Source organism: Miniopterus natalensis, chromosome 13, assembly GCF_054644295.1.
Source record: "Miniopterus natalensis isolate mMinNat1 chromosome 13, mMinNat1.hap1, whole genome shotgun sequence".
Classification (NCBI taxonomy): Eukaryota; Metazoa; Chordata; class Mammalia; order Chiroptera; family Miniopteridae; genus Miniopterus; species Miniopterus natalensis.
The window spans coordinates 12,260,851-12,284,881 of record NC_142093.1 but is presented as its reverse complement, the minus strand read 5'-3'; the positions used below and the strand labels follow the sequence as shown (position 1 = coordinate 12,284,881).

At 53.6% G+C, this 24,031-nt stretch overlaps 1 protein-coding gene across 2 annotated transcripts; it reads right to left on the bottom strand.

Moving 5' to 3' along the window:
- Nucleotides 1-448: 448 nt before the first annotated feature.
- Nucleotides 449-22,415, bottom strand: FOSL2 (FOS like 2, AP-1 transcription factor subunit). 2 transcript variants are annotated; one of them, XM_087823436.1, is made up of 5 exons: nucleotides 22,246-22,415; nucleotides 20,097-20,201; nucleotides 12,333-12,584; nucleotides 7,339-7,446; nucleotides 449-5,068 (listed from the first exon to the last, which is right to left on the bottom strand). In XM_087823436.1, the coding sequence occupies exons 1-5, from the start codon at nucleotides 22,342-22,344 to the stop codon at nucleotides 4,550-4,552; spliced, it is 1,083 nt and encodes a 360-aa protein (XP_087679562.1). In that variant the 5' UTR covers nucleotides 22,345-22,415; the 3' UTR covers nucleotides 449-4,549. The 2 variants fall into 2 exon arrangements, with proteins under 2 accessions (XP_087679562.1, XP_016065333.1); XM_016209847.2 differs by lacking the exon at nucleotides 20,097-20,201.
- Nucleotides 22,416-24,031: the final 1,616 nt, after the last annotated feature.

Here is a 24,031-nt window from a genome sequence, read left to right as displayed (position 1 = left end):
GCAAATACTGTAGCCTGTATTACAGTAAAATTACGAAACAAAACTAGAAAACACCACCAGAGATGCTTCAGAGCAGACATACTCCTCAATTTTCAAAACTGTACAAAGATTTTTGAGCTCATGGTCCTGCCAGGAGAGGCCTATTTAGAAGCCTTTCCTATGGGACCATTTCACCAATACTTAAAAAAAAAGATGCTCAGGAAGGTAATAAAATCCCCCATAGGGCTACAGGAATCTTACACAAGTTGTTTGCCTCCAGGACCTGATAGCAGACTTTACGCCACATCATTGACATATCTCAAATACAGACGCACAAAGCTTACCACTTTCCACTATATGCCGAAATACTATATGTACAGCTCCCACCGCAGGAAAGACACCCTGATACCTACTCTTTATACAAAGGTGAATGTTTGCTTCCTTGACATCAAGTAACCACAAACTAAAATAACTGGAATAAACTTTTAATCATACAGAGAAAATAATTTTTAAGGAACAGGGCAGGATCTTTTGTTGTGTTCTCTCACGATGTAGACTTCTTGGGGACCATTGTCCCCAGGGGAATGACAGTCCATCTTTAAAAACAGAACTTTTTTATACAGTTTATACAGCACAAGTCACAAATCATTTTAGAAACAACAAAACATCATTAGCCTAAATTAAAAAAAAAAAAAAAATTAGGAAGAGAGGGAGAGAGGAACTGAGTACTTTAATGCTATCTGTTTCTATCCGGGCTGGGTATAACACAAAGATGTAAACATTTAAAATAAATAATAAAATAAATGTCCATTTCTTCTCCCTCTCCCCTTCCCATACCCTCCTCAAAATTTGACCCGGTACCTCCTGAACATGTCGGCACTGGAAAATTAAAACCCTTTGTGGATGTTCGGCCAGAACACTAGAAGCATTAGGAGATGTCAAATTAGTGGTGGGATGACTGGGTTTCCTTTTTAAAAGCTGCAGGAGGACATGGGCACACCTGGAAATGTATACACACACACACACACACACACACACACACGCACACCCCAACCTGTCAATAAATAGTGAGATGCTGGCTTTTAAGATGAATGCCAAAGAGACTCAACAAGCAGAAAGTAAGCAAGACCCCTTTACTTACATTTTTAAAAGCAAGTTATACATATCCTATTGGTCCACAAATTCTATGAGGACAGATTACCCCTCCAACCATCTAAAGAGTGCAAAGGAGCACATCACGGGGCAGAGAGAAAAGAAGAAATTTAGAGGTGGAAGGGTACTGTAGGGGGTAGGTCTTTGAGAACGAACCTCAGACTGACAACAATCTTGCCTTGGATTTTTGAAGAAAGACCTTCTCATCTCCAAGTTTTTGTTTATCCATGTCTTGGGGGCCTTTAATAAGGCAGGCCCTCATCCTAAAGAGAGCATATTTAAAAGTGCCTAACACAGTGCCTGGCACATAGTAGGTGCTTATTCTTTTCCTGCTTAAAGGGGCCACACAGATATCCGATCAGGAAGGAAATCAACCTGAAAGTTAAAAGGTGAAATTGCAAGGAGCACTGTTGGGCCATCAAGGACAGGGGAGGTAAGTTCCCAGCACGTATGGAGTTAAGGCCACCCTTACACTTGGAGCCAAGTGGGAGCAGACAGGAAACTCCTTTCCCCGAAGCCTGAGAAAGGGCGGCCGCAGCCTCTGATGGCTCTTGGCTCTGAGACGCCTGTGTGACTGGCCACAGTGGACACACCTGGCCTTTCACAGAAGGCAGAACAGTGATTTCTTTCTGAAAACCTCCCCAGCGAATTCTCTGCCTAGAGCTGGCTCCAGCAATTTCCTAAGCTTCACCTGGGACCGCCTCTCTTTCCTGGGTCAGCAGCTATCCCTGTCCACCCAGCCAGGAAGAGGACTGTTCCCAGAGAGGCCAGCCAGGTGGCCAAGACGACTGTGAGTCACACCAGCTTGTCAAGGAGTGCCTGCCCTGTGCTGTCCCAGAGCTGCCTGCAGCCCAGCTGGAGTCCACCCCAGCTGCCTCGAGGCTGGGGACACAGGGGAAGCACAGCGGTTCCCGGGCCATGGCAAAGCCCCGCCGCAGCTGTTCCCTTAGCTGGAGCCACGGGGCAGGAAGCGGCGGGCCTGGTGTCTGGCGATTCTGGAGCAAGGGGGCGTGTGCGGGAACTTGGAGAACAAGCCAGAGGAAGTACCTGAGGATGTGCTCTCATCTTAGGTGTGACAGTCAGCCTTCCCCCAAACCTCCAAACCACCTCCTAGAACAAAGCCAGGGGCCCCCCCGATTGGGAACGCAGCTCAGAGGCCTCCGAGTCCTGTGAGGTGGCTGGGTTGTTGCCTCCTGCTGGCCCCGAAGCCAGCACAGCTTGAAATCCGAACTAAAGCCAGACTCCATCTCAGGAATGTCCAGCCTGTCCCCACATCACAGGTTGTGACCTGAACTGGGATCAGTGCTGTGCAAACGAGGGCATAAAGAGACTTTAGAAATGAAACATCAGAAAGCAGCTTCATTTGAGAGAGAGAGAGAGAGAGAGATACGTAGAAGCAAATAGTTCCCACTTGGCCACAAACACCACTTGAGATGATGAAGCTCTTCAGAGCTGAGAGCACCCCATTTTCCTGCCACTCCTGCCTGACTCTGCTTCTCTGATTAACCTGAAGCTGGAAGCCCAACTGCCCCTTCTGACTGGGCAGCCTCTCCCAGCCCCCCTGGAAACTCCAGGGCAGCACCGTCAAGGAATGCAGGGAGTGACATTGTAAAGTACTTTGAATCTCCTTTTTCTTTCAACCCCCCTCCTTCCACTCGCCACGTCCAGTCCTGGTGGGCTGTGCTTTAAGCATAAGCCACTCAATTCTGCGTGTCTAGCAGGTAACGGACATTAAGGACCAGCAGAGGCCCAGGCGTGTGAAAGGAGCAAGTGAGCTAAGTGCCAACGCTCTCTCCTTTAACCCCCACTGGGCTGGGCTTAAATAACAGCTACATCGTTTTAAATTATCATACACTAATGTCTAGAGCCAGGATCGCAACAGCAGGGGCTCCCTCAGAGCACTGGCCCAGCAGAGGCCAATTCTAAATCAGGGGCCATGCCCTGGGGAGAAGGCGGCTCAGGGGGGTGGGAAGCAGGGAGCATGCTGAGCTGTGCTGCACTGTTCTATTTGGGGGATCCCTTCCCCACCCTCCCCCCGTGGAAAGGAGGACAGCTCTCCGGCAGTGAGAAACATCACATCCCATCTCCCATTTCAGCAGCCCCTGGGAATGGTGCACAAACCAGAGCACAGCTCTGGGCCAGCTGTGGGAGCCGAAGAGCACCCTGGGGCGAGGGGGGTGGGGCATATAAAGAGAAAGCACTTGATCCATCAGATGGCAATGGGCACTTCAGAGAGGTGAGCAGCCAGGGCAGGGCAAGCCAGGTACCAGGGCTGGTGAGAGGTGAATCGACTCCACTTGCCTCCCTCCCCTGCCTTCCCATCCACAGCAAAAGTGCCTTTGAAGCTTGGGGAGGGGCCACCTGGCAGCAATCTGGGGAGGGTCCAGGCCCAAGCTCATTAAATCTCTGTGGGTGGCGTCACCCCGAGAGCCAGGGTGGGGGAGGGCGGAGCCGGCAGGGACGTGGAGTGATGTGTGGTTCCGAGGGAGGGACACCTCCCTGGTCTGGAGAGAAGGGTCCAGGGGCAGAGTAGTGAGGCAGTAATTACAGGAGCTGTCCTGCTCAAAACACAGGTGAAGGGAAGCCGGCTGGAACACCGTGTGGCTTCTTGGCACTATTCCTGGCCTGTTAATTAGGCGTTTGGCAAACACAACCTGTGCCCCAGCTGTCTCTCTCACACCCTGTCTTCTGGCCAAGCTGCTCCTCCAAGAGCCGTCTCGGAGAATGGGGAGGAAGGGTCCTCTGAGACCTCCCAGTGGTGGTAGCATCTCCTCGAGAGCTCACGTAGCTCTGCAGGTGCTTCTGGAGATGGTAGTGGCCGGGGAGGGTCAGGGGAGGGAAGGTTCTGTATTGCACATTGACTGTCCCCTTCTGGACAAGTCAGCCCCAGCAGAAGAGCCACCTGCTGCCCCATCTCCAGAAATGAAGAGTTTTAATATTCAGACCACCCAGATGAAATGTCATGGCAAATTTGATAAAAACCAAGAGGAAGTGAAATTCACACTGGGGGATGGAAGGGGCAAGTAGAGGGGAGGTGAAACCAAAAGGCACCAAGCATGCTTGGTGGGGCAGGGAAGGACACCGTCACTCCAGAGACATTTCGTAACAAAGGGAAAGAAATGGTCCACACCAGCTTCAGGCTCTTCAGAAGCCACAGAGATGCCCGAGTCCACAAAACGAAGTCCTCCAAGGCATTTCAAGAAGCAGGATTTACTTTGCAAGATGAACAAGGGAGGAGGTTCCAGGACTTCCAAGAGATCATCCAAGCCCTCCAGCACCTCACTGCCAAATGCCACCTCAGTCTCCCCAGAGCCAGGAAGCTCTCGGCAGAAGCCCCCGTGTGCCCTCACAGCCCTGGAGCGCTTGAAGGTGCTGGTCCCTGGGAAGGAGGCAGTGATGAGGACCCCAGGCCACTGGGTTACAGAGCCAGCAGGGTGGGGGAGTTCAAGGAGTCTGATGACTGGTCCCCACTGCTACTGCTTCTGCGGTGAGCCTTGGAGCAGGACTCCGAGGGCGATGCGGGCGACTCCTGCTCCAGGACACTGGGATAGGTGAAGACGAGGTTCGAGGTGCCGGGAGTGATGGCAGGTGTGGAGGTCACCACGATGGGGGTGTGCAGGGGCTCCTCCCCATAGAAGCCCCCGGCAATGCTGATGGGCTTGATGACAGAGCGCTGGGCCTTGTCTAGCCCCCCTGATGAGGATGAGGGGCTATCTTCTTCCAGGGGCTCCTGCTTCACCACCACGGCGCCCACTCCGCCGCCCCCGCCACGCAGGGGCTGCAGCCCAGAGGCGGGGGGCGATCGGCGCTCCTCGGGGCTGATCTTGCACACAGGCCCATGGGCTACCAGCATGAACTCCAGCTTCTCCTTCTCCTTCTGCAGCTCGGCGATCTCTTTCTGCAGGCCCGACTTTTCCTCCTCCAGCTCCTCCGTCTCCTACGGGAGAAAGAGAAGCATGTAAGGGACAGCAGCCTGCCAGGGAGGGGGCGGCGGTGGGTGGGTGATTCAAATCCAGGCAAGAAAGGGAAACCAGCAATGTCCTTGGAGGGCCGATTGTGAAAGCAGCCAGCTCACACCTGGCCGTAGACCCCACGGTGGTGAGTCACCTGGAGGCTCAAGAGTCCCTTTATTTCCAAAGCTCTAGATTGAGAAAGGAGGCCAGGTGGCCTGGAGGAAAGGTGACATGGCAACAGTAGCTGCCCTGACTGAGTGCTTACTTTGTGCCAGGCACTGTGTTAAGCATTTCATAGGCTTTATCTCATTCAATCCTCTAGCAGTTTTTTGAAGCAGATATTATCATCAACCCATTTTACAGATAAGGAAACAAGTTCATAGAGATGTAGTAATTTACCCAAAGTCACAGAGCCAACAGGTAGGTGGCCCATATTTGACTCCAGTGTATCTGACTCCGGAGTGCAGAGCCTGTTTGTGGATGCATACACACTAAACTCCAAGCTGAATGACAGTGGAGGCTGTCTGCACACACGAGCCTGGGACACTGCCTGGCTTGTAGGAAGTGTTCAATGAATCCTGCTCGGGCCACCACAGCCCCTCTTCCCGTTCTCATTCTGAATTTGGAAGCACGTGTTTCAGGACTCAGAGAGCCCTGCCAGGTGTTCCGGTCAGCCCCTTAGCAGATGAGGAACCTGGCAGCCTGGGTGGGCATGTGAGGATGGCAGGGTCCAGCTGCAAGGACCTCGGCCCCTCCTTTTACACAAGGCCAGAGAAGCAGCACATGCACGTGGAGGGGCAGTCATGGAAGACAAGGTGTGTGTCACCAGCCTCCTCCCCACTTTTCCCCTAACACAGGTTCCTGTTTAAGAATGAGATGATACAGGGCCAGAGCTTCAATAAGTGGAGTACAGCATATTCCGGAGTGAAAAAAAGTTTCCATCTGTCTCAAGGGTCTGAAGAACGTCATGAGCTTATGAGAGGTTTCCTGTGGAGGATGTGGCTCAGGGCCGGGGTGGCTTGGCTGGGGGTGGGGAGGCGGGGGAGTAGGGTGTGAGGCTTCTGGGGCTGGTGGTAAGGAGCGCCCAGGGTAGACCCAGAGGGCCTGGCTCCTGCAAAGGCTGGCAGTGAAGAGGGCTCCCCTGGGGGAGTCTCCCCATGGAGCTGATCACTAATGGATCCACCTCACCTGGCAACAGAGAGCTCCCACTCATCCTCTGACTTTAACTAACACCTCCATGGGACATTAGTACAGGCATCAGAGAATTCACACAGTGCACATGCAATACCCAAGAGTGAGGGCTTAGGGTGGACAAAAGGAGCTAAAGCAGGTAAGTGCTACCTGGGAGAATTAAATAAAGCGATGGGATATGCAAGGTCATTTGTGATTTCCAAAGGCCCATACTGGCTGGTCGCTGTAAGGACCGACAGAGTCTCCCTCATCTCCTCACTTTGACAACATTCTACCCCAGAGAGTCAGTCCTAGCTTTGGGCTTCCTCCACATGGCAGATGGCCCATCCCGTAGAGCTAGGCTCTGGAGGGACTTACGTGAGGTTGGTCAGGTCAAACTTTCGGGCAGAGCCGTGGGCCCCCAGATGTGGGGGCAGCAGGGGAGAGTGACTCACAGGGCACAACGAGGTACCAAGGCTCAGAGCAGAGGCGGAGAACCCTCCTGCCCATGAAGGTTTTGAGAAAGCCCAACATAGTACAACTCACCTGACATGTGACTCATCTCCACGAGACCAGGGGACATTGAGACCCCTGCAGAGATGAAGGAGCCCAGATGGCAGGTCCCCCCTGCCCTAACCAGGTCACTTACTCTAGCTGGGCCGCTCCTGCTGGTGGTAGGCATGGGGGCAGCTGGAAACTTGGGAAGCAGCCCTGGAGAGGGCAGGTCTAGGCCTGCCTTGGCCTCCGGCACCAGGCAATGCCGACATGGTCTGCCATCCCTCACCCAGGAGCCCCAGCAGGTCTGAGAGCAGGGAACACTCAGGCCCTGAGTAAGAAAGGGCACTAAGCCCAATGAGGTTATCCAGTTCTCTCTCTGGGCCAGGTGGGTGCCAAAGGCCAGCTCCCTCCGTCCCTCTTTCTCTCTAATCAGGCCAGTGTTACCCCATGTGCAAAGGCAGGAATGTGTATCTCCACTGACTCGTCTGTAGGCCACTAGCAGGCAAGGGGCAAGGGGAGGGCCGGGAGCCCTGGGGCTCTTGCTTCAGCCCACCCAGGAGCACCCCCACCCCACAGTGTTCCTTACCGCCTGCAGCTTCTCTGTTAGCTCCCGACGTCGGTTCCGGCACTTGGCAGCGGCCAGCTTGTTCCTTTCCCTCCGGATTCGACGCTTCTCCTCCTCTTCGGGGGACAGCTAGAGGCCAAGACAGAGGATCACGATTAGGTTCAGAAATGGTTCGCCAGTGTTTTGGTTTTTTAACTGCATTTTAAGTAGGGCAGGAAGCCCTTCTGGGACTGTGGAGGGGATGGAGGAAGGCATGAGGAGTGTGGCCAGGCTCAGGGGTCCCTGGACGTGCAGCTCCCTATTGTCCTCCACCAGGGAGGACGCTTAGAGCTGAGCCCACCCCTAAGGTGACGTCCCATGTTTGAAGGGAGGACAGGGCAGCCATGGGTGAGCGGCGCAGGGTCCAGGCCTGATGGCAGCAGTGTTTGTCACGTCAGCCCTGATTCAGTGCCAAGGCCAGAGAGAAGCTGGGACTGCTCCCCCCAGGGAGCCCCTCATGCCAGCCAGGCCTGGCCCCACCCCCTGAAGCAGCTTCTTCCAAACCCAGGCTAATTACTCCGCCCCATCCCTCTGCCTGCTCTGCAAGGCTCATTACCCCCATTTGGTTAAGTGGCTGGGCCCAGAGTAAGAACCACTGGGGGAGGGGGGGACTCTTCTGTTGCCAGAGGGAGGGTCAAGGATGCCACCCCACTCCTGACATTCTCTGCCAGCCCTGCAGTGCCAGCTGCTCACAGTCCCATCCCGAGGCCCAGCGGTGTCCTGGCACAGTGCTAGGCTGGACAGGATGGGCAAAAGGAGGAAGAGCCCTCAGGCATGTAAACTCCTGCTGCCCCCCACATCCGCTTCTACGTGGCAGGCGAGGTTAGAAGGGTTCGCGATTATCAGAGAGCTGAATGAACAAACTTCCCCTGCCAAGCTCACGATCTAGCCGATCTATCTTCTTACGATGAGGCTGGTTAGGGGCCCATGACTCATGCCACAGGGCAAGACCTCTGCTCCACTAAGCAGTGCTGACACTGTGTTTACACGGAGCCCTTCCAGGGCTATGACCCAATGCCCCGCACAGGCAGAGGTGACACAGGAGATGGCCGTGGGCCAAGGCAGACGGCAACTGTAAAGGAAAGACCATCCTGTGCAGTCATCAGACACCGGTGGCACAACTATGCACCCAGGGCAGCACTGGGGCTTAGAACACTGAGGGAATAGGACCTGGGTCCTATACTCTAGGGACACTTGGGCGAGAATGCCAAAGCCACTTTTGGAGAGGACGAGACAAGCTGCCCTGCTGAGGGATGCTCCCAGCCACCCTGTGAGGGAAGGAGCCAGTCCCTAGCTGGGCCCATGTCAGAGTCCCTGGGATGCTCCCCGAAGCCTTGCAGGTCTGCTGCTGTGATGTCTGGAACAGCAAAGCCAGGCACAGCATCAGGGAGGACAAGCCCATCCCTGTCAACTCTGAGGTGACCCCGTGGCCTCCCGGTGCCAGGGCCCTGTATCCAAATTGTCCAAACACTGGCAAGAAAATGAGCCAGTTGACTGCTCAGACACAAGATCTCTCTGAGGCCATGTGAGCACAGACAAGTTCATCACACCTTCTCAGCTTTCAACCCGCCCCCCCCCCCCCCCCCCAACCCTCAGCAGTGAAGGTGCAGGGCCCAGAGGCAGGCAGGAGGCCTGACAGGCTGGGGAGACCGCCAGGGCCTCCTGGTAGCCAGGCCTCAGTTGTGTCTGCCCTGGGGGCCACCTTCACTCCCAAGACATCCTGACCATGTTCCTTCACCTCTTCTGTCGCCCCCATCTCACTGGCATGAAGACCCAGGCCCAGCTTCTCTCTCTCACCAGCTCCTCCCTCACTGTCTCTCACCCCCTGCAGGGGCCTCCAGGTGGGATGCACTGAGCAACCCAGCAGCTAACATTCCTGTGAGTCCTCAGGCCCCTTCCAAAGACCTGGTCTGACAGCCGAGTCCTGGCTCCATTTCCCTCAAGCCCTGGCCTTAGTCCCAGCCTCTGAAATCCTCCATTTCCCCCAGGGAGCCAAAGGCTCTATATTCTCTCCTCTGAGAGGGATCAGGATGGCGAGGAGAGCAACAGAAACAGCATTTCTGTGTGGCCTGGGACAAATCACCAAACCTTCGGAGCCTCAGGTTTCCCATTTGTAAAATGGGATGAACAAGACCTGGCCTACCTTCTGCAAAGTATCTGTGATATCAGATGAGATGCAGGTGAGACCCTCTCTAAACTGGAAAGTGCCCGAAAGAAGATGCAATTCAGAGGTCTCCTCTTTGGTGCTTTTCCTGAGTCCTAAGAGTCCAAGTGGACTGGAGACCCAGAGTCCACAGACTTAGACACCCTGCTCTGTGTGGGGTCAGCTGCCTGGCTGAGGTCATGAGGCCACTTAGCCGAGGCCCTGAATGCTTGCTGCCCCTAAGCCTGTCTCAACCTGAGCCCAACAGTCACCAAGAGAGCCTTATGGCCCAGCTACAGTCCTAGGTTTAGGGCTCCCTTTGAGGTCCAGCTAGCCCCTCCCTGCAGTGATGGAAGGCTGGTCACGGTCCACTTGGGCCTCCCTTCCCCCCTTGGCTGCTTCTGGACAACTTCTGGCCTCCTGATTGGCCTAGAAATCTCTTCCCTCTCTGGTGAGGTCTGGGGCGGGCAACTTGTGGGAGCTGTCGCATAGGAAGTGTTCAGGGGTGGTGACATCAACATGGTTACATCTTGAGTGTGTCAGCACTACCGTGTACCCCACCCACAAGCCACACACACCCTCCCCTCCCTGCCTCCTCAGTGACTGCCACTGGCCTCAGAGGGAGCCTTGGGGCAGGCTGGAGGAGGGCAATGAGGCACCAGGCTGGCTCCTGGTACCAGGCACCTCCCCTGGGAGGAGGTCAGGAAGGCAGGAGCAAGCTTCAGGGAAAAGACCTTAGGGCTAGGAACCAGAGAGCCAAGGTTCGAGGATGCTACCGCCCAGGCTTCCTCCAAGCTGCCCAGGCTTCCTCCAAGCTGCTTGATGATTTGTCTGATCTCCTAATTGACAATGACACAGAATAAAATGCTCCTGGCTCTCTCCCTCCCTCTCCAAAAAGGAAGGAAATTTTCCAGACAGATTGTCTTAGGGCCCGCCTAGATGGTGTGGTGGGAAAACCACAGGGCTAGAGGTCAAAGGAGGTGGATTCCAGTCCTGGCTCTGCTACTAACTCACTGTGTGACCCTGGCCTGGGCCCTTCTCTTTTCTGGGCCTCAGTTTCTTCACCTGTAAAATGGGTGCAGGGGGGGATTTAAAAAGCTGGTCTCCAAAATCCGTTCCAGATACAAACTTCCAAACTTCATGTGAGCTAGGCCCAGGAAAGAATGAAGAGTGTTCAGCACATCTCGCTTTGTTGTCCTCCTAGTCCCAAAGGGGTCTGTCTCACAAGCCTGGCTGGCCCTCAGGAGTGACTTACAGGGAGAATCCAGCTCATCGGTGACTGTAGAGCATGGCACCTTGGGCTCCCTGAAGGAAGCATGCTTATGAAGGACATTAAGATCACTGCTACTGCAATATTTATGACTGCAATTATGGAAAGCAATAGTGAGGGGAATGTTAGCCGCTTGTCCCCTGCAGCAGAAGCCCAACAGCAACTGTGAGCTGTATCTATTACAGCATCTATTACACACACCTCCTGTGTCGCCCTGCACAGGTCCTGCTGTTAACAGAACAAACCAACATGCAGTGGAGACAAGGCCCAGCTTTGTCCTCAGAGGACCAGGGCCCCTGCGAAAGCTTCCAGTTCCTTGGAGAGCGATCCTTGTAATTTTACGTATCCTGGGGACTATTGGCACTGGATCCCCGATTATCTACTGAGAACCATGTTTAAAGTTCCTTGTATTAGAACATTGTGGAGCTGAGGATCCCAGAGGGGACGGGTTCTGAGGCTGTAATTGGAGAGCTTTGGATGCTGTAATTGGAGTTCTCCACATTAGCACTATATTTGAAAAAGGGATTCCGCTGCTACAGTATTTTCCCTTCCCTGCTCCTGGTGGCATGGTGCTGCAGGAAGGACACTGCACGGGGAGTCCAGGGCACCTCCCTCTCATTGCTGAGTGGTCCCAGGTAGGTATGTCTGGGCTTTGGTTGTATCATCTGAACGGGACAGATGGGCACTCTGACAGCTCGCTTTCTGAATTATGCATGATTCTGATGTCTCTTTCTGGAGTCAGGGGGCCTGTTGCTGCCATGGTTTCCTGCTGATGCAGACAATGGGCCTTTTGAGTGTGTTGGGTGGATGCTGCCTAGAGAGCAGAGGCCCCACCATTTTCTGGTGTCCCTCCCAGCCAGGCTAATTCATCAACACTGAGCCCCTTGAGGAAAACAAGGCTGATGTCTGACCTCCCACCCTTATCCTGGTCAGCTTAAGCAGCTGAGCATGCTCCAAGGACCCCAGTCACGGCACTTCTGGAACACACATTCCAGGCACTGGAAACGGGCTCCTGCTTCGAGCTGGAGGCCTATGGGCAGTGCCAGCAGAGAGTGTGACCCTTTATGTCTGCTGAATGGCTTGTCTGGACCAGATACTGGAAGATAGTTAGGGGCTAATTCCAAAAAGCTGGCCAGTGTTCACTGGCTGCTTGTCCGGTGGCCACTCTGCCACGGATGAGAGAAGGACACTGCCATAGGCAGGTCCTAACAGTCCTTCCCATTTGCTGATGCCTCACCACTCACAATGTGCTTTCCCAACGCCCGACTGCATTCAAGGGGCAACAAGTCTTGGCTGGCAAGTACCATAATCCCCATTATGCAGCTGAGAAAACTGAGACTCAGAGATTCCAAGGGACACAGGTGAGATCACAGAGCTGGACCTGACCCTCAGGTCTCCAGCTCTGCCTCCAATGATGACAGTCATGTGCTCCTGTCCCTAGTTCCCTCTTCTTCCCAGTGATCCCAGAACATTGACCCTGCTCCCCACCAGTCTGCAGAAAGACTGTGTCATGAGGCCCTGAAAGCCACCGACATGACTTTTTTATGCTGATCTGAGCTGTACCTGCTCATCTCTCCTCCTGCGACCCACAGTGGTGCCGATGGTCTTGATCACGCCCGGTCTCGGGAGGGCCATGTGCCCAGGGACAGAGGCCAGGCCAGGCAGGGGGCTGTAGGGGTGCGAGCGGGAGTACGGGTTGGACATGGAGGTGATCACTGTGGGCTGCACCATCCACTGCAGGTCCTGGCTGGTCGTGATGGCGTTGATGGTGGGGATGAAGGCGCTGCCTGAGCCAGGCATATCTACCCGGAATTTCTGAAATGAGGAGAAAAAGATGATTGAGCCAAGAAATACCAAGCAGAACAAGACAATAGAGACAGCAGGCAAAAGCTAGCAGAAAGCAGGGTCAGTGCCTGGGAGACCAAGGTCAGGACACCAGTGGACTTCCCTGGACAAGTCTTGCACATCTAAGAATCAGAAGAATCTTAACTATTCCTGGGGCCCTGTGTCAGACTGGGTCTCTGAATGAAGTCCTGGGAACTCCATCCTTAGGTAGCTCAGTGAGAATGTGGTCATATCCCAAATGACTTCTAAGACAGATGTGGTCTCTAGCCGCTCACACTCAGCAGGCCCTCTCTGCATCCCTCCAGCCTCCTCCGGATCCTCTGGGTCACCTGCCAATTATTCCCCAGGGTACTGATCCAGGGCCCCTTGAGGAAATTTGCATACCAATAGCTTTGGAGCAACACGGATCTCCAGGAAGCTTACTGTGCCTGCTTCGGTTACTTTCCAAACAGGATCAGAATGGGGCTGTGACCCTGCCAGGGTGAGGTCAGGTCCACAAAAAGGTGTCCTCCCACCCATGAGACTGAGAAGTGGGGGTGTTTGCTGCTGGACTTCCCCTTGCTGTCCCTGACCTCCTCCTTGCCCTTCACCCCATCTTGCTTGGGACAGACATGCTGTGTTTCTGTCTATTTAGCTATCTGCCTGTGTTCGCAGATGCATCTGTGGGGGAGTTTGGTGCCACTAGCTCAGAGTTCTCTCTCTCTCTCTTAATTTATGCCCAGAGCACAGTGGAGCTCTCTGAAGCATGCTGCAGGAAGCATCCTATTTAAAATATAAGATGATGACAGAGTACAAAAGCTGAACTGGGCCATGCTCCCCAGCAGTTGGGTTTGACCTTTCTTCAGGGCAGCTACTAGAAAGCGAGAGGAGGGGAAAGGAAGGACCCCACCCCCAGCTGTCAGGGAAAAGCTCCCCTAATGGAACCCTCACCCTCAGAAGATTCCCATTTCCACAAAAACACTCTGCAAATCCTTTCTTCCCTGATCTGGTGGGTAAACTGATAATAACAAGAGTAACTAACAGGTACTGAGCATTTACTAAATGACAGGCACCATGGTGGTGTTTTACCTACATTATGCATTCTCCCTCGGGTAAGAACTGCCATTATCGCCATTTAGAGGCAGAAATTTAGGCATAAAGAGATTAACTTATCCCCAGGCGGCACTGCTAATAAGCAGAGGGGTCAGGATTCAAACCCAAGTCAGCCTGACAAGGAGGCCAGAGCTCTCACACATGGTGATACACAAGCTTCTATAGCATCACTTCTTTGTCCTCAAAATGCAGTCCCAAGTGCTGGTGTCCACCCCCACAACCCTCAGAAGGAGCACCAGTCGTCCCCGCCAAGGGTCCCTACAGACCTTGCCTCTCACCCAGGAGGCCCCCACAGGTCGGTCTGACCCCAGATGAAATCTCAAAATCATTAGCATGGAAGCTATAGCAACAACCCCCACTTTTCTGGCCCAGTCACACCAACTAGGGTCAGCAGTATTAGCCCCTGGTGATGGCATCTAGGTTCCTGCTATAGAAATGAAGGGAAGCTTAGAGCACCTCACTGGATCTGAGGGCGCTGAGAACCCGTCCTTGCCTCTCCCCTTCCAGCGGCCTGACCCTAGTCTGGGTGGCAGAATGTGGCTGCCTCACCTCCCCGACAGCCTTGGGGCCCTAGGCCAAAAGCACTCAATGAAGAGAGCGATCCAGCACAGTGGATTCTGGGGTTCCATGAGGAATGCTACCCAGTGCAATGGATCCTGGGGTTCTGTGAGGAATGCTACCCAGTGCAATAAATTTGGGGATTCTGTGATGCTACCAGTGTGAGGGATTCTGTGATTCTGTGAGGAGAGCTGCCCAGTGCAAGGCATTCTGTGTGGCCTCAGAAAGCAAAGACAACTGGGTTTTTTTTATCAGGAGCTGACTGCACAGAAGAATGTATATATGAGTGTGTGTGTGTGTGTGTGTGTGTGTGTGTGTGGTGTGAAGGAGGGAAGGGTACAGTGAACAAGGAAGGATCCCACTGGGAAATCATCTACAAGGAGAAAACAGACAACCAGGGCCAGGCTTTGAGGCGGCAGAGTACTGAGAAGTGCGCAGAAGCACTGAGGCTCGGACAGCTGTTTCTCTCCAGCTGCTGGGAGGGGGCGGGGGTGAGGAGGGGCTGGCAAGGAGGCAGCACTACACATGGAGCCAGGAGGCTGGATCTGAGGCCTTGGCAAATCACTGAGGACTCAGTTTCCCTGCCTGTAAGTGGGAATGCTAGCACCAACCTCTCTGCCCTGTCCTGAGGATTAAATTAGTAGCTACTTGTAATCACAGGCTATAAAAGCTCTCCAGTGGTTCCAACCCCGGCTGCACATTAGAATAGTCTGCGGAGCTTTTTCAAAACACCAGTACTGGAGCCAGCCTCGCCATTAGAGTTCTAAAATAACTGGTTTGGGGTGGGGTTCTGATAAGGTAATTAAAAAAAAAAAAAACCACCTGAGGAGACTCTAATGTGCAGCCAGGGCTGAGAAATGCTGCTGCAAACAAATGGGAGGCGGCACCATCATCGCAGTCACCACCACTGTCACATCACTCTGCATCTGCGTCTCTGCACTCTGCTCAGGCGCTCCGGGGAGCACCGCCAGCTCCCCACTCCTGGGGAGCACCCAACGTTTCTACTCCACTTCTCTCCCAAGTCAGGCTCTGGGTTTGAAGGACACCTGAGGCATCCAGCGCACGGTTTAATGTGACCTCCACCTCTGGCGGGGGGGCGGGGGGGGCGGGGGGGGGCCTGTCAGCTTTCCTCAAGAAATTCACTCCTCATTCCAACCACAAAAGAGCTCCCGTTTCAGTCTGGGGGAAGCAAGCAACAAAATCTGAAGCACAGCGTGGACACTAAGAGCCCTTAGGAGTAAGTGGATGACTCCCAGCCCCTAGCAGGGCCCTGGCTCCTGATGGCAGGCTGTGCTCCCCGGCCCCCAGCCAGATTCCTTGCAGCAATGGCTTGGTCTAGACAAAACAAGACAGCAATAAAAGCAAGACAGTAGGTAATGACTGCCTCTAAATGCACGTACACCTTGTTTGAGAGGGAGGTAAAGCCATCTGGATAACACGCTGGCTCTAAACTGCAAGGAAAACAGTGTCCCGTCCCCAGAGGGAACTGGGGCTCCGATAAAGAAGGCTTTGTCTCCTCTCCCAGACGCACACAAGTTCAAGTGAGATCTGGCAGATATCTTGTCTCACCTCTGAAGGTGTTATTCAGAGTGTGACACTGGGAGGAGACAGAGGTGAGGCTAGGAGACTGTGGTCCCAGAAGTTAGGCTGGCATTCTCTGCCAGCAGACCCAAGAATCCGTCAAATGTCACGCTAGAGATAAATCATGCTTCTCTACAAACGGGCTTGACACTGAACAGAAACTAAGATAAGGTTTCCCAGCGGCTGGCATTAGGGTAGTTTGGTCCCTGTTGCAGCGCCAGCTGTGGGCTGGGAGTAGGGGGACAGAGGAGGTAACCCAGGACCTCGCTTGGCTCTTCTGGGGCTCTCCAGCCCCCCTGGAAGCTCCACTTCTAGGGACAGGATCAAAGACGCTGGATGGCCGTGTGGCATTCCAACCTGGAGAAGCCTCCAAATGCTGTAGCTAACTGTGCCAATCCTGTTGATTTCTGGATGGGCAAGAATGCCCATAAAAGGGCAAACTGGCCCCCGCTGACCTCTCAGAGAAGAGTTTGGCAAACTTTTGCTGTAAAAGGCCAGATAGTAAATATTTTAGGCTTTGTGGGCCGTACTGGCCCTGCCGCAACTACTCAAGTCTGCCATTGTAGCGTGAAAGCAGCCACAGACAATATGTAAACAGGCGGGCCTGGGCTCCATTAGACCTTATTTATAAAAATACTTGGGCCATAGTTTGGTGCCTCCTGTTCTGGGGGGTTATTTTCATCTCCTATGCTCAGGTTTGGGGGGGGAGAACAAAGAGAGGAAAGAAAGCAACAAATCAGACCTGAGGTTTTCCTCTCACCCAGGGAGGCACGGGGACGGGCTCTCACCCACCCGCTTGACTCTCCAGACCCTGAAGCTGAAGTGTGAACCCTTACAAGCCTTGTTGTGGGTCTTTGGGCAGCAGAACCTCCTTTACTCTGCTGCACCCTGTATTTAAAGGTGCCACAGGCTGCTCAGTAAGTGTATGTGTCCTCCATGTACTGCCTGTGACAGCTCAGAACACAGGGCCCCCAGGGCCACTCGGCTCCATCAGATCAGAGAGGTCTCTGCAGCCCAGCAGTTGATTTGGGAAAATGACCTTTCTGAACTTTACAGCCTTGGATGCAGAAATGAGGGTTATAACCACGCCTTCTGCAGCAGGGTGTCAGAACTAGGGTTTGGGCTCCCATTTCCTGCATTCATGGATGGGGCAGGGCTTATCTCAGTGACTTCTGCGCTGGGCAGAAATGGCATTGATTGAGATGGAAGTTGAAGTTGGTGTTCTTGGCCCATCTCGTTGGCCAGACATTTGTCCATCAGATTGATTTAGACGGAGCCACCAAGCGCTCAAGCTATGAACTCCACGAATGCCTGTGACCTGTCTCCACAGTCAGGCAGGTATGACTGTGCATGTCTGGGAAAGGACTGGGTCTTTCTCTTAAGAATCCCCCCCTTTTTAAGGTTCCCAACACAGGAAAAGGAAAATTCCAACATCCCGGGAGTTTGGCTCAGGGGAAGGGGAGAAGGTCAGTGCAAATGTCCCCTCATACACCCCAAAATCCCCCTGGTGAGTCCCAGTTTGACTTAGATTTTCTATATTTTTATCAAACTTGGGATGTCCTCCAAAGCCTTCTATATGGGATTCAACCAATCTTCACAGATCAGCACTGAACATCACCTTGACCTTTCATTCCTATCTGAGCAAAGCCACTATGTAACAATGGAAATGGTTGCTAATAGCTCATGGTTCCCCCAAATTATACAGTATAAAAACACAATTCAGGTAACCTGTCTCCTCTCAACTTCCTCTTTTACCCATCTGCCGGGATGAAGAAAATCAGAGAAGAAAAGGCACGGAACAGAAGAAAAGGCACAGAACAGAAGAAAGTGGCTGACACAGAGTCATTCCCCCTGGTTCCCATCTCTTCCCTCCCAGGGCCATTTGGGCCACAATCACCACTCCAAAATATGGGGGGGATTCTCTCCACTATTCTGTGGACCCCTTTTGTACCGCCACCAATCCTCAGACATATCTTCTCAACGGGGAGGGCATGCCATCTCCCCTACAACCACAACAGGGTGAGCGTGGCCAAGTCACTGCCACGTGACAGGGTGAGACAGTGCTGGGCAAGAGAATTCTTATCTTTCCCCTCCAGCCCAGTGCATTGAAGAGGGATAGAGTTACTAAGTGGGGTTTGGAACAGATATATTTGCCTCAATGAAGGCAGCTGCCATCATTTTGAAATGGTGTGGCCACCAAAAGATACTATATACACGAGTGAGACATATTCGCAAAGTAATGATGCCATTTTTTTCTCTTTTAACAAACAGAGCAGAAAGTTAGCTTCCTGAATTCTCAAAACCAGTGTTTTTATTTCTGTTTAACAGAGAAGGGGGGGAAAAAAAACCAACCTAAGGTATAGATGGCAAAGATGCCTGCTTTGGTGTGCCCTGTCCTGGCAACTGCTCTCCCAGGCAGACTCCTGACACTGAAACCAACAGCAGCCGGGGTCATACTCTGCTTTGGGTTCAACCGGACCACCCAGGCCTTATATGCCAGATTTGGTTCCTTATGTGTCAAATCTCTTGATAATTTCCAAATCTCAAACTTACCCTCAAAGGACAAAGATTTGCTAGCAGGCAGGATTTTCAAAAGAATTTGCTTAAGGCAATTCCAAAAGAAGGGTGTTGTTAAACTTAGTTCTGAGTCTGGCTAATAGCCCCAACATTCAAATAAGTATTTAGTCTCAAGGAACAATTATGAGAGGCAATAGTGATTTGGATGTATACATTTTGGTGTGTTTGTATTACGATAGAAAAAAAAATAACGAGGCTCCTAACTTTACACTCACCTTGACTAACACAGCAGGCAGGAATAAATGGAAATGTACTCAGTGGGTTGGAAAGGAAAATTCAACTGCCACTCAGACAATACATGGCTGCTGTTTCACTCCATTCACTTTGATGAAAAAGTGACGCTGACTTCCACCGTGAAGAGTCAGTGGAACAGACAAATTTCTGGGATAACATTTTGTTTGATCCTAATCTATGAGGTAAAATCGGGGGGGGGGGGGGGGGGGGGGAGAGGCACCAGACCCTTAATATATACCTCCTACCTTCCCAGCATCTCTGAAGACCAGTCCTCACCAAAACAATTCCCAGTCTCCTAACACAAATGCATCAAGAAAACAAGCCTTGGGAATCTGAAGACACTGTGCTGGCACCCTAATGAACAGACAGACATCGAAATAGGGAAAGAAGAGAAAGCACTCCTTTTCAAGCAGGTTTTATTTAGAACAAAAGAAATTATTTTAAAAATTGCATCTCAAAGTCAAGCAGTTCCCAGTTAACTGCTGTTAAATGTATGCCATTTATTTGTCCTGAACTAAAAAGAAAAAATCCTAAGAATTCCAAAAACTCACCAAGTTAACTCTCTGGAGCTGGAAAAATACATTCCCCAGATGGCTCTTCTAAGAATTTCCTGTAGGGGGCACTAGAGAGGTACGATTAGGGCTGACTTGGGAATCACAGTCATTTCTGGTAAAAGTTCTTTGATGTGAGGAATGTCCCAGCCTGGTACAGTTGGCAAAAGTTCACTCCGGGAAATTTTGTGTGTGTGTGTGTGTGTGTGTGTGTGTGTGTCTCTTGGGAAAGGGTGGCTGCTGAAGACGAAAGGTAGTCTGGTACTCCTTAATTCCAAAAATGAACTGTCCCCGTTGATTTATTTTCACAAGTTATCTAAGGAACAGACAAATGGCAGCCCTGGAAAAGTCCTGGGTCTTGTTTTTGTTTTGTTTTGTGTTTTCATTAAAAGGGGGCCCAGCTGATGAAAACAAGTTATGAAATGACCTGTGTTTGTGTAACTGGCTGGATTGCGTAATGCTCAGGCCCTGAAACCGTAATAGTCGAGCAGCCAGGCAGGGCATATATCTGGGAGGTATTTTCCTAGGAAAGTCTGGAGAGAGAGAAAACAACAACACAAAGAAAAAGCCAGGAGGGGGAGGTGTGTGCGATGATGACTGACCAAACAAAATCACCAATGACCAACCTCTGAGATTAAAACTATAACTGGAACAGGAAATATTTCTCATGCTTCAAGTTCCTGCCATATACGAGAACAGAGGTTTTAACAAAAAGTTATCTCTCCCCCCACCCCCACCCCCGCCCCCTAGTCACTGGAACTCATGACCATGTTAAGATCAGGCTTTAGGAAACTCTAGAGGAAACTTCTGGGGTGAGTAAACAGCAACAAACATCAGAGATATTAGACCCCACAAACAAAGAGATCGGGAAAAAATAATATTCACTTGCCCAAGGGAAAACCAGAGAACAGTGGTTTACAGTGATTGGTCCATTGAGACACCACAGAGGAGAACGGCCCATCTCTAACTGCCAGCAGTCTCCCCGTAAAGGAAGCTGAGAGAAATAAAGTGATTATAGGTTTTATCTAGTATGTAATAAAGTTACCTTGAGATTGGGTGGGGTCATAGCACAGACTTGTTAAGTAACAAAAGCCTCTCAAAGTCAGTCCTTAAGATCACAGAACAGCTTTGCTCAAAGGTGGAGAGGTGATGGAAAAACCCTGCCCCCCTCCCCACAGGAGTGGACAAGCTGAGAAACTTGTCTAAAGTGGCATTACTTTGCCAATCCCTATGGTTTGAAAGGCTCCTCACTGGAGCTGCTGGGCCAAGGGGCAGGCGTATATTCAAGAACCCCATGCACTAGTTATTACTAATTGCAAAATCCTCATGTGTTACAGCATGCTAGGAATTAGCCAACAGCTGCTTTTAGCTTTGGTAATGAGGCCCCATTACACTCTGCTGGACGGAGTTCTCTTCCTTCTTCCTCGCACTGGTTTCCTGTCTGATTTTCTTCCAAAACAGGGAATTGCCTCCGCTCACATCCTGGGCTCAAAGCCCTAGTGACACAGATTATTCAATCGGGGCACTGATGTCCGGTCTGACTTCCCATCCAGGCCCCTGGGTCTGAGCAAAGCCAGGCGGCAAAACTGTCATATTTCAATGATGACTGCCACAGAAATGGCAGCCAAAGAACAGACAAATCAAAAGATCCCTTCCTGATTCGGGAAGCAGAGGACCGTTTGGGGATTTGCTGAACTGGAAAGTGAGGGAATGGGTATAACTGACTCCAACCCCCTTGCCTAATGATGTTTGGATTTGATAACAAACCACCAACGGGGCTGGAAAGCAAACAATATCAAACACTTTTACAATGAGATTTTAAACTCATTGCCTTGGTGCTTGTCACTAAGGGTGTGCTGACTGCACCTTCCATGCAGGCTCTCTACAGTGGGTGCTTATAGGGACACCAAGGGAGATAAAGGGAACACAGGAAAGCCATTCTGGAGACTCACCAGGTATGGAGAATCATTTTGGAACAAGGTGACTCAGATCCCAAAGAACCCTGTTTCCATTTTAGTCTCCAGCAGGGTTCACCCTCCCTGGAAGCCCACCCCAGCCCCTCCTGGCTGGCTGGCCTCTAGAGGCCAAGGCCACCGCCTTACCAGAGCAACTCTTGCTGCAGCCAACTTGGCTAGAGACTCCGCAGATCCTGACCAGAGGGCTTCAGGTTGTGGTGGACTTTTAAGCCAGCTCCCTCACAAGTCTGGGGGCCGGTGGGAGGCTGCTACAGGCACCCCCCCAGCACCCCCCCACATGCACACCAGCACCTTTCTGGTATTTATAGACACACAGATCACACACACAATCCCTCCAGTGCAAACCAGTCCGGCTGCTTTAGAAACAAGTTGTTTTTCTGCTTCCAGAACCACCCAGGAGCCTAAACGAGGTCTCTTCCCCCCACTTCTCTCCGTAGGCGTGCTTGTCCCAGGTACCTCCACACCTTCAAGGCACCCCTTCTGATGGCAGTGCAGGCTCCAGCTCTGATCCTAACTGAAGATGGATGGGCCCAGGGCACACAGGGGCCACCCGGGGCCAATCAAGGCTGCCGTCTTCCTTCCAGACCCTCGTACCTGATTCCCAGAAGCAGCAACCCTCACTCTCACTCCGGATTACTTGGAGCCCAACCGTGTTTCCCAGTCCCCAACGTCCATCAGAAATTAACTAAGACTGATGGAGAAAGAGCGGGAGAGGGCTTTCCCGTAGGAATAGAGGAGGGTGCAAAGATTTTTTTGGTCCACCAAGGAGAGAGAGGGAAAGGGGGAAAGGAGGTAACAGGCTTGGCGCTCAAGGAGCTCGTCTGGATCAGATGTAGTGGGAAGGAAAGGGTTTGCTGGCTTTCAAGCCCACTCCTCGCTCCAGTTTTAAAAAGAGAAAAGTGATGGGATGGGCAGGACAAGACGAAAATCCAGAACTTACAACAGTGGCCCATTGGAATTTTCTCGCCAAGCCAAGAAAGGGGAAAGAAGCAAAGAAGGCAGCGGCGGCGAGAGGAGAGGAGGTCCGCCCGCGCCGCCAGGTGCACCAGGGCCCGCACCTACCTGCTGGCCGCCGCCGCTGGAGTAGGACTCGGCGTGCGCAGGAGAGCCGCTGCTGCCCCGGGACGAGGTGTCAAAGTTCCCGGGATAATCCTGGTACATGATCCGCGGTGGGGGCCCGAGAGGAAACAGGGTGTTTTTCTTTCCCCGCCCTCGCCGCGGCCGCGCACCGGCTGCTGCGCGCTCGCTCCCTGCCGGCCGCGCCTGGGCTCCGGTCTCTGCGCCCGGGCTTCTCCCCGGCGGCGGCGGGCACGAACCGGGAGGCGGCGACACCCGGGAACAGCGGCCCCTGAGCGCCGAGCGCGGCACTTCTTTCCGGCTCCGCAAGCGCCGCGGGACCGGCTGTCCACCTAGTCCCTCCCTCTAAAAAGTCGGCGCGTCCCTCGGGCCCTCCCCTGCGCGCGCCCTCCCGCCCCCGCGCGCAGCCGGAGCCCAGCGGGGACCGCCGGCTCAATCAAAAATTGGAAATAAAAAAAAAACCAAACTAAAACCAACGGGAAGCCGGCAAGTCACGCCTGCCTGGTCTGCGGACCCCCGATTTCAGGCAGGGCAAAAAAAAAAAAAGAAAAAAAAGCGAAAAGCAAGGCTGCCCGCTTGGAGAAACTTCTATTTCCTCCTTTTACAAAAGAAGCTGAAAATAAACTTCCTGTGGCCGACGCGCCGCCCGAGTTTCGGAGCGGCTCGGACCCCTGGCCGGGAGGAGAAGGCGGCCCGCGGGGCTCCAGCCGAGGGACGCGGCCCCGCTCTCCGCGCGGCGCTCGGGCGCCTGCCCTCACCCCTTCCCGGGCCCGCGCCCGGACGGACCGTCTCGCCGCCCGCGCCTCTCTCCCTCCGTCCCCGCCGCGCGCCGCTCGCTGGCTCGCTGGTTCGCTCGGAGCCCCTGCGCTCTGCCCGAGATGAGTCACTACAATGGCACGAGTTCAACTCCACACTCTTTATTCTCCAGCCCCTGTACCATGTGGATTCACTCACGTCAACCCCGACTCCACCTTGCGGGCGGGGAGGCGGGGGAAGGAGGCGCAGGACGAGAGGAGGAAGAGGCGCGGGAGGGGGCGGCGCACAGCTCCCCTCCCTGCCCCGCTCCGGGCCGCGCTGACGCCAGCAGCGCACCCTGCGCGAGGAAGGAAGGTGGCGGCGGAGGTGGGAGCGGCCGGCCGCGCGGTCTGGGGGAGCCGAGGGGCCCTCGCCCGCCCCGGCCCACCCCCCGGGCCCGGCGCCCTTGGTCTGTTCCATTGGCGCACGTTGCCAAAGATGGTCATTTGCGTTAGAGGACGGGAGTGCGGGTTCCCTCGCTTTCGGGTGACGTGGAGGGAGAGGGATTCCCTCGCCCGCTCCCGAGCGAGCCGCCGACCCCCCCCCCCCGCCCTGGAAAGGGGCCTGGGACGCGGCCCCCTAAAGCGGCCGCGCGGCCTGGGCGCCGGGGTTTAGAGAATAATCACAGTCCTGAAGGGCGAGACGGGCGGCTCAGCGCCGCGCCGCCGCCAGGTCGAGAGCCCGGCGCGCAGAGCGCTCGCAGGGAGGGCGCGGCCGCGCGTGGTCGGCGCGGCCTCTGCGGCGCCGCCGGGCGCAGCGGGCGCGCGGGGTACCGACCGCGCCGCCGTGCGGCCGGGCCCGGGTGAGGCGGGGCGGGCCTGCCTGATTTTTATTTTCCTTCAGCGACTGGCTGTCCACTGCTACCCCATCTCTTCTCTTGTGTCCCCCCCCCGCCCCCCCAGTCTCTCCCTCCCGCCTTACAATTAATTTCTCAGGAGTAGCCTTGAAGAGGAAATTGACCAAGGCAAGACGCTCG

Coding starts and splice junctions, on each gene's coding strand:
- FOSL2 (XM_087823436.1), bottom strand. CDS start 22,344: ATGTACCAGGATTATCCCGGGAACTTTGACACCTCGTCCCGGGGCAGC. Junction 20,202..22,245: donor CCAGCGGCGGCGGCCAGCAG/GTAGGTGCGGGC, acceptor TATTTCTCTCAG/CTTCCTTTACGGGGAGACTG. Junction 12,585..20,096: donor GTTCTCTGGTTTTCCCTTGG/GCAAGTGAATAT, acceptor TCCTCATTTCAG/AAATTCCGGGTAGATATGCC.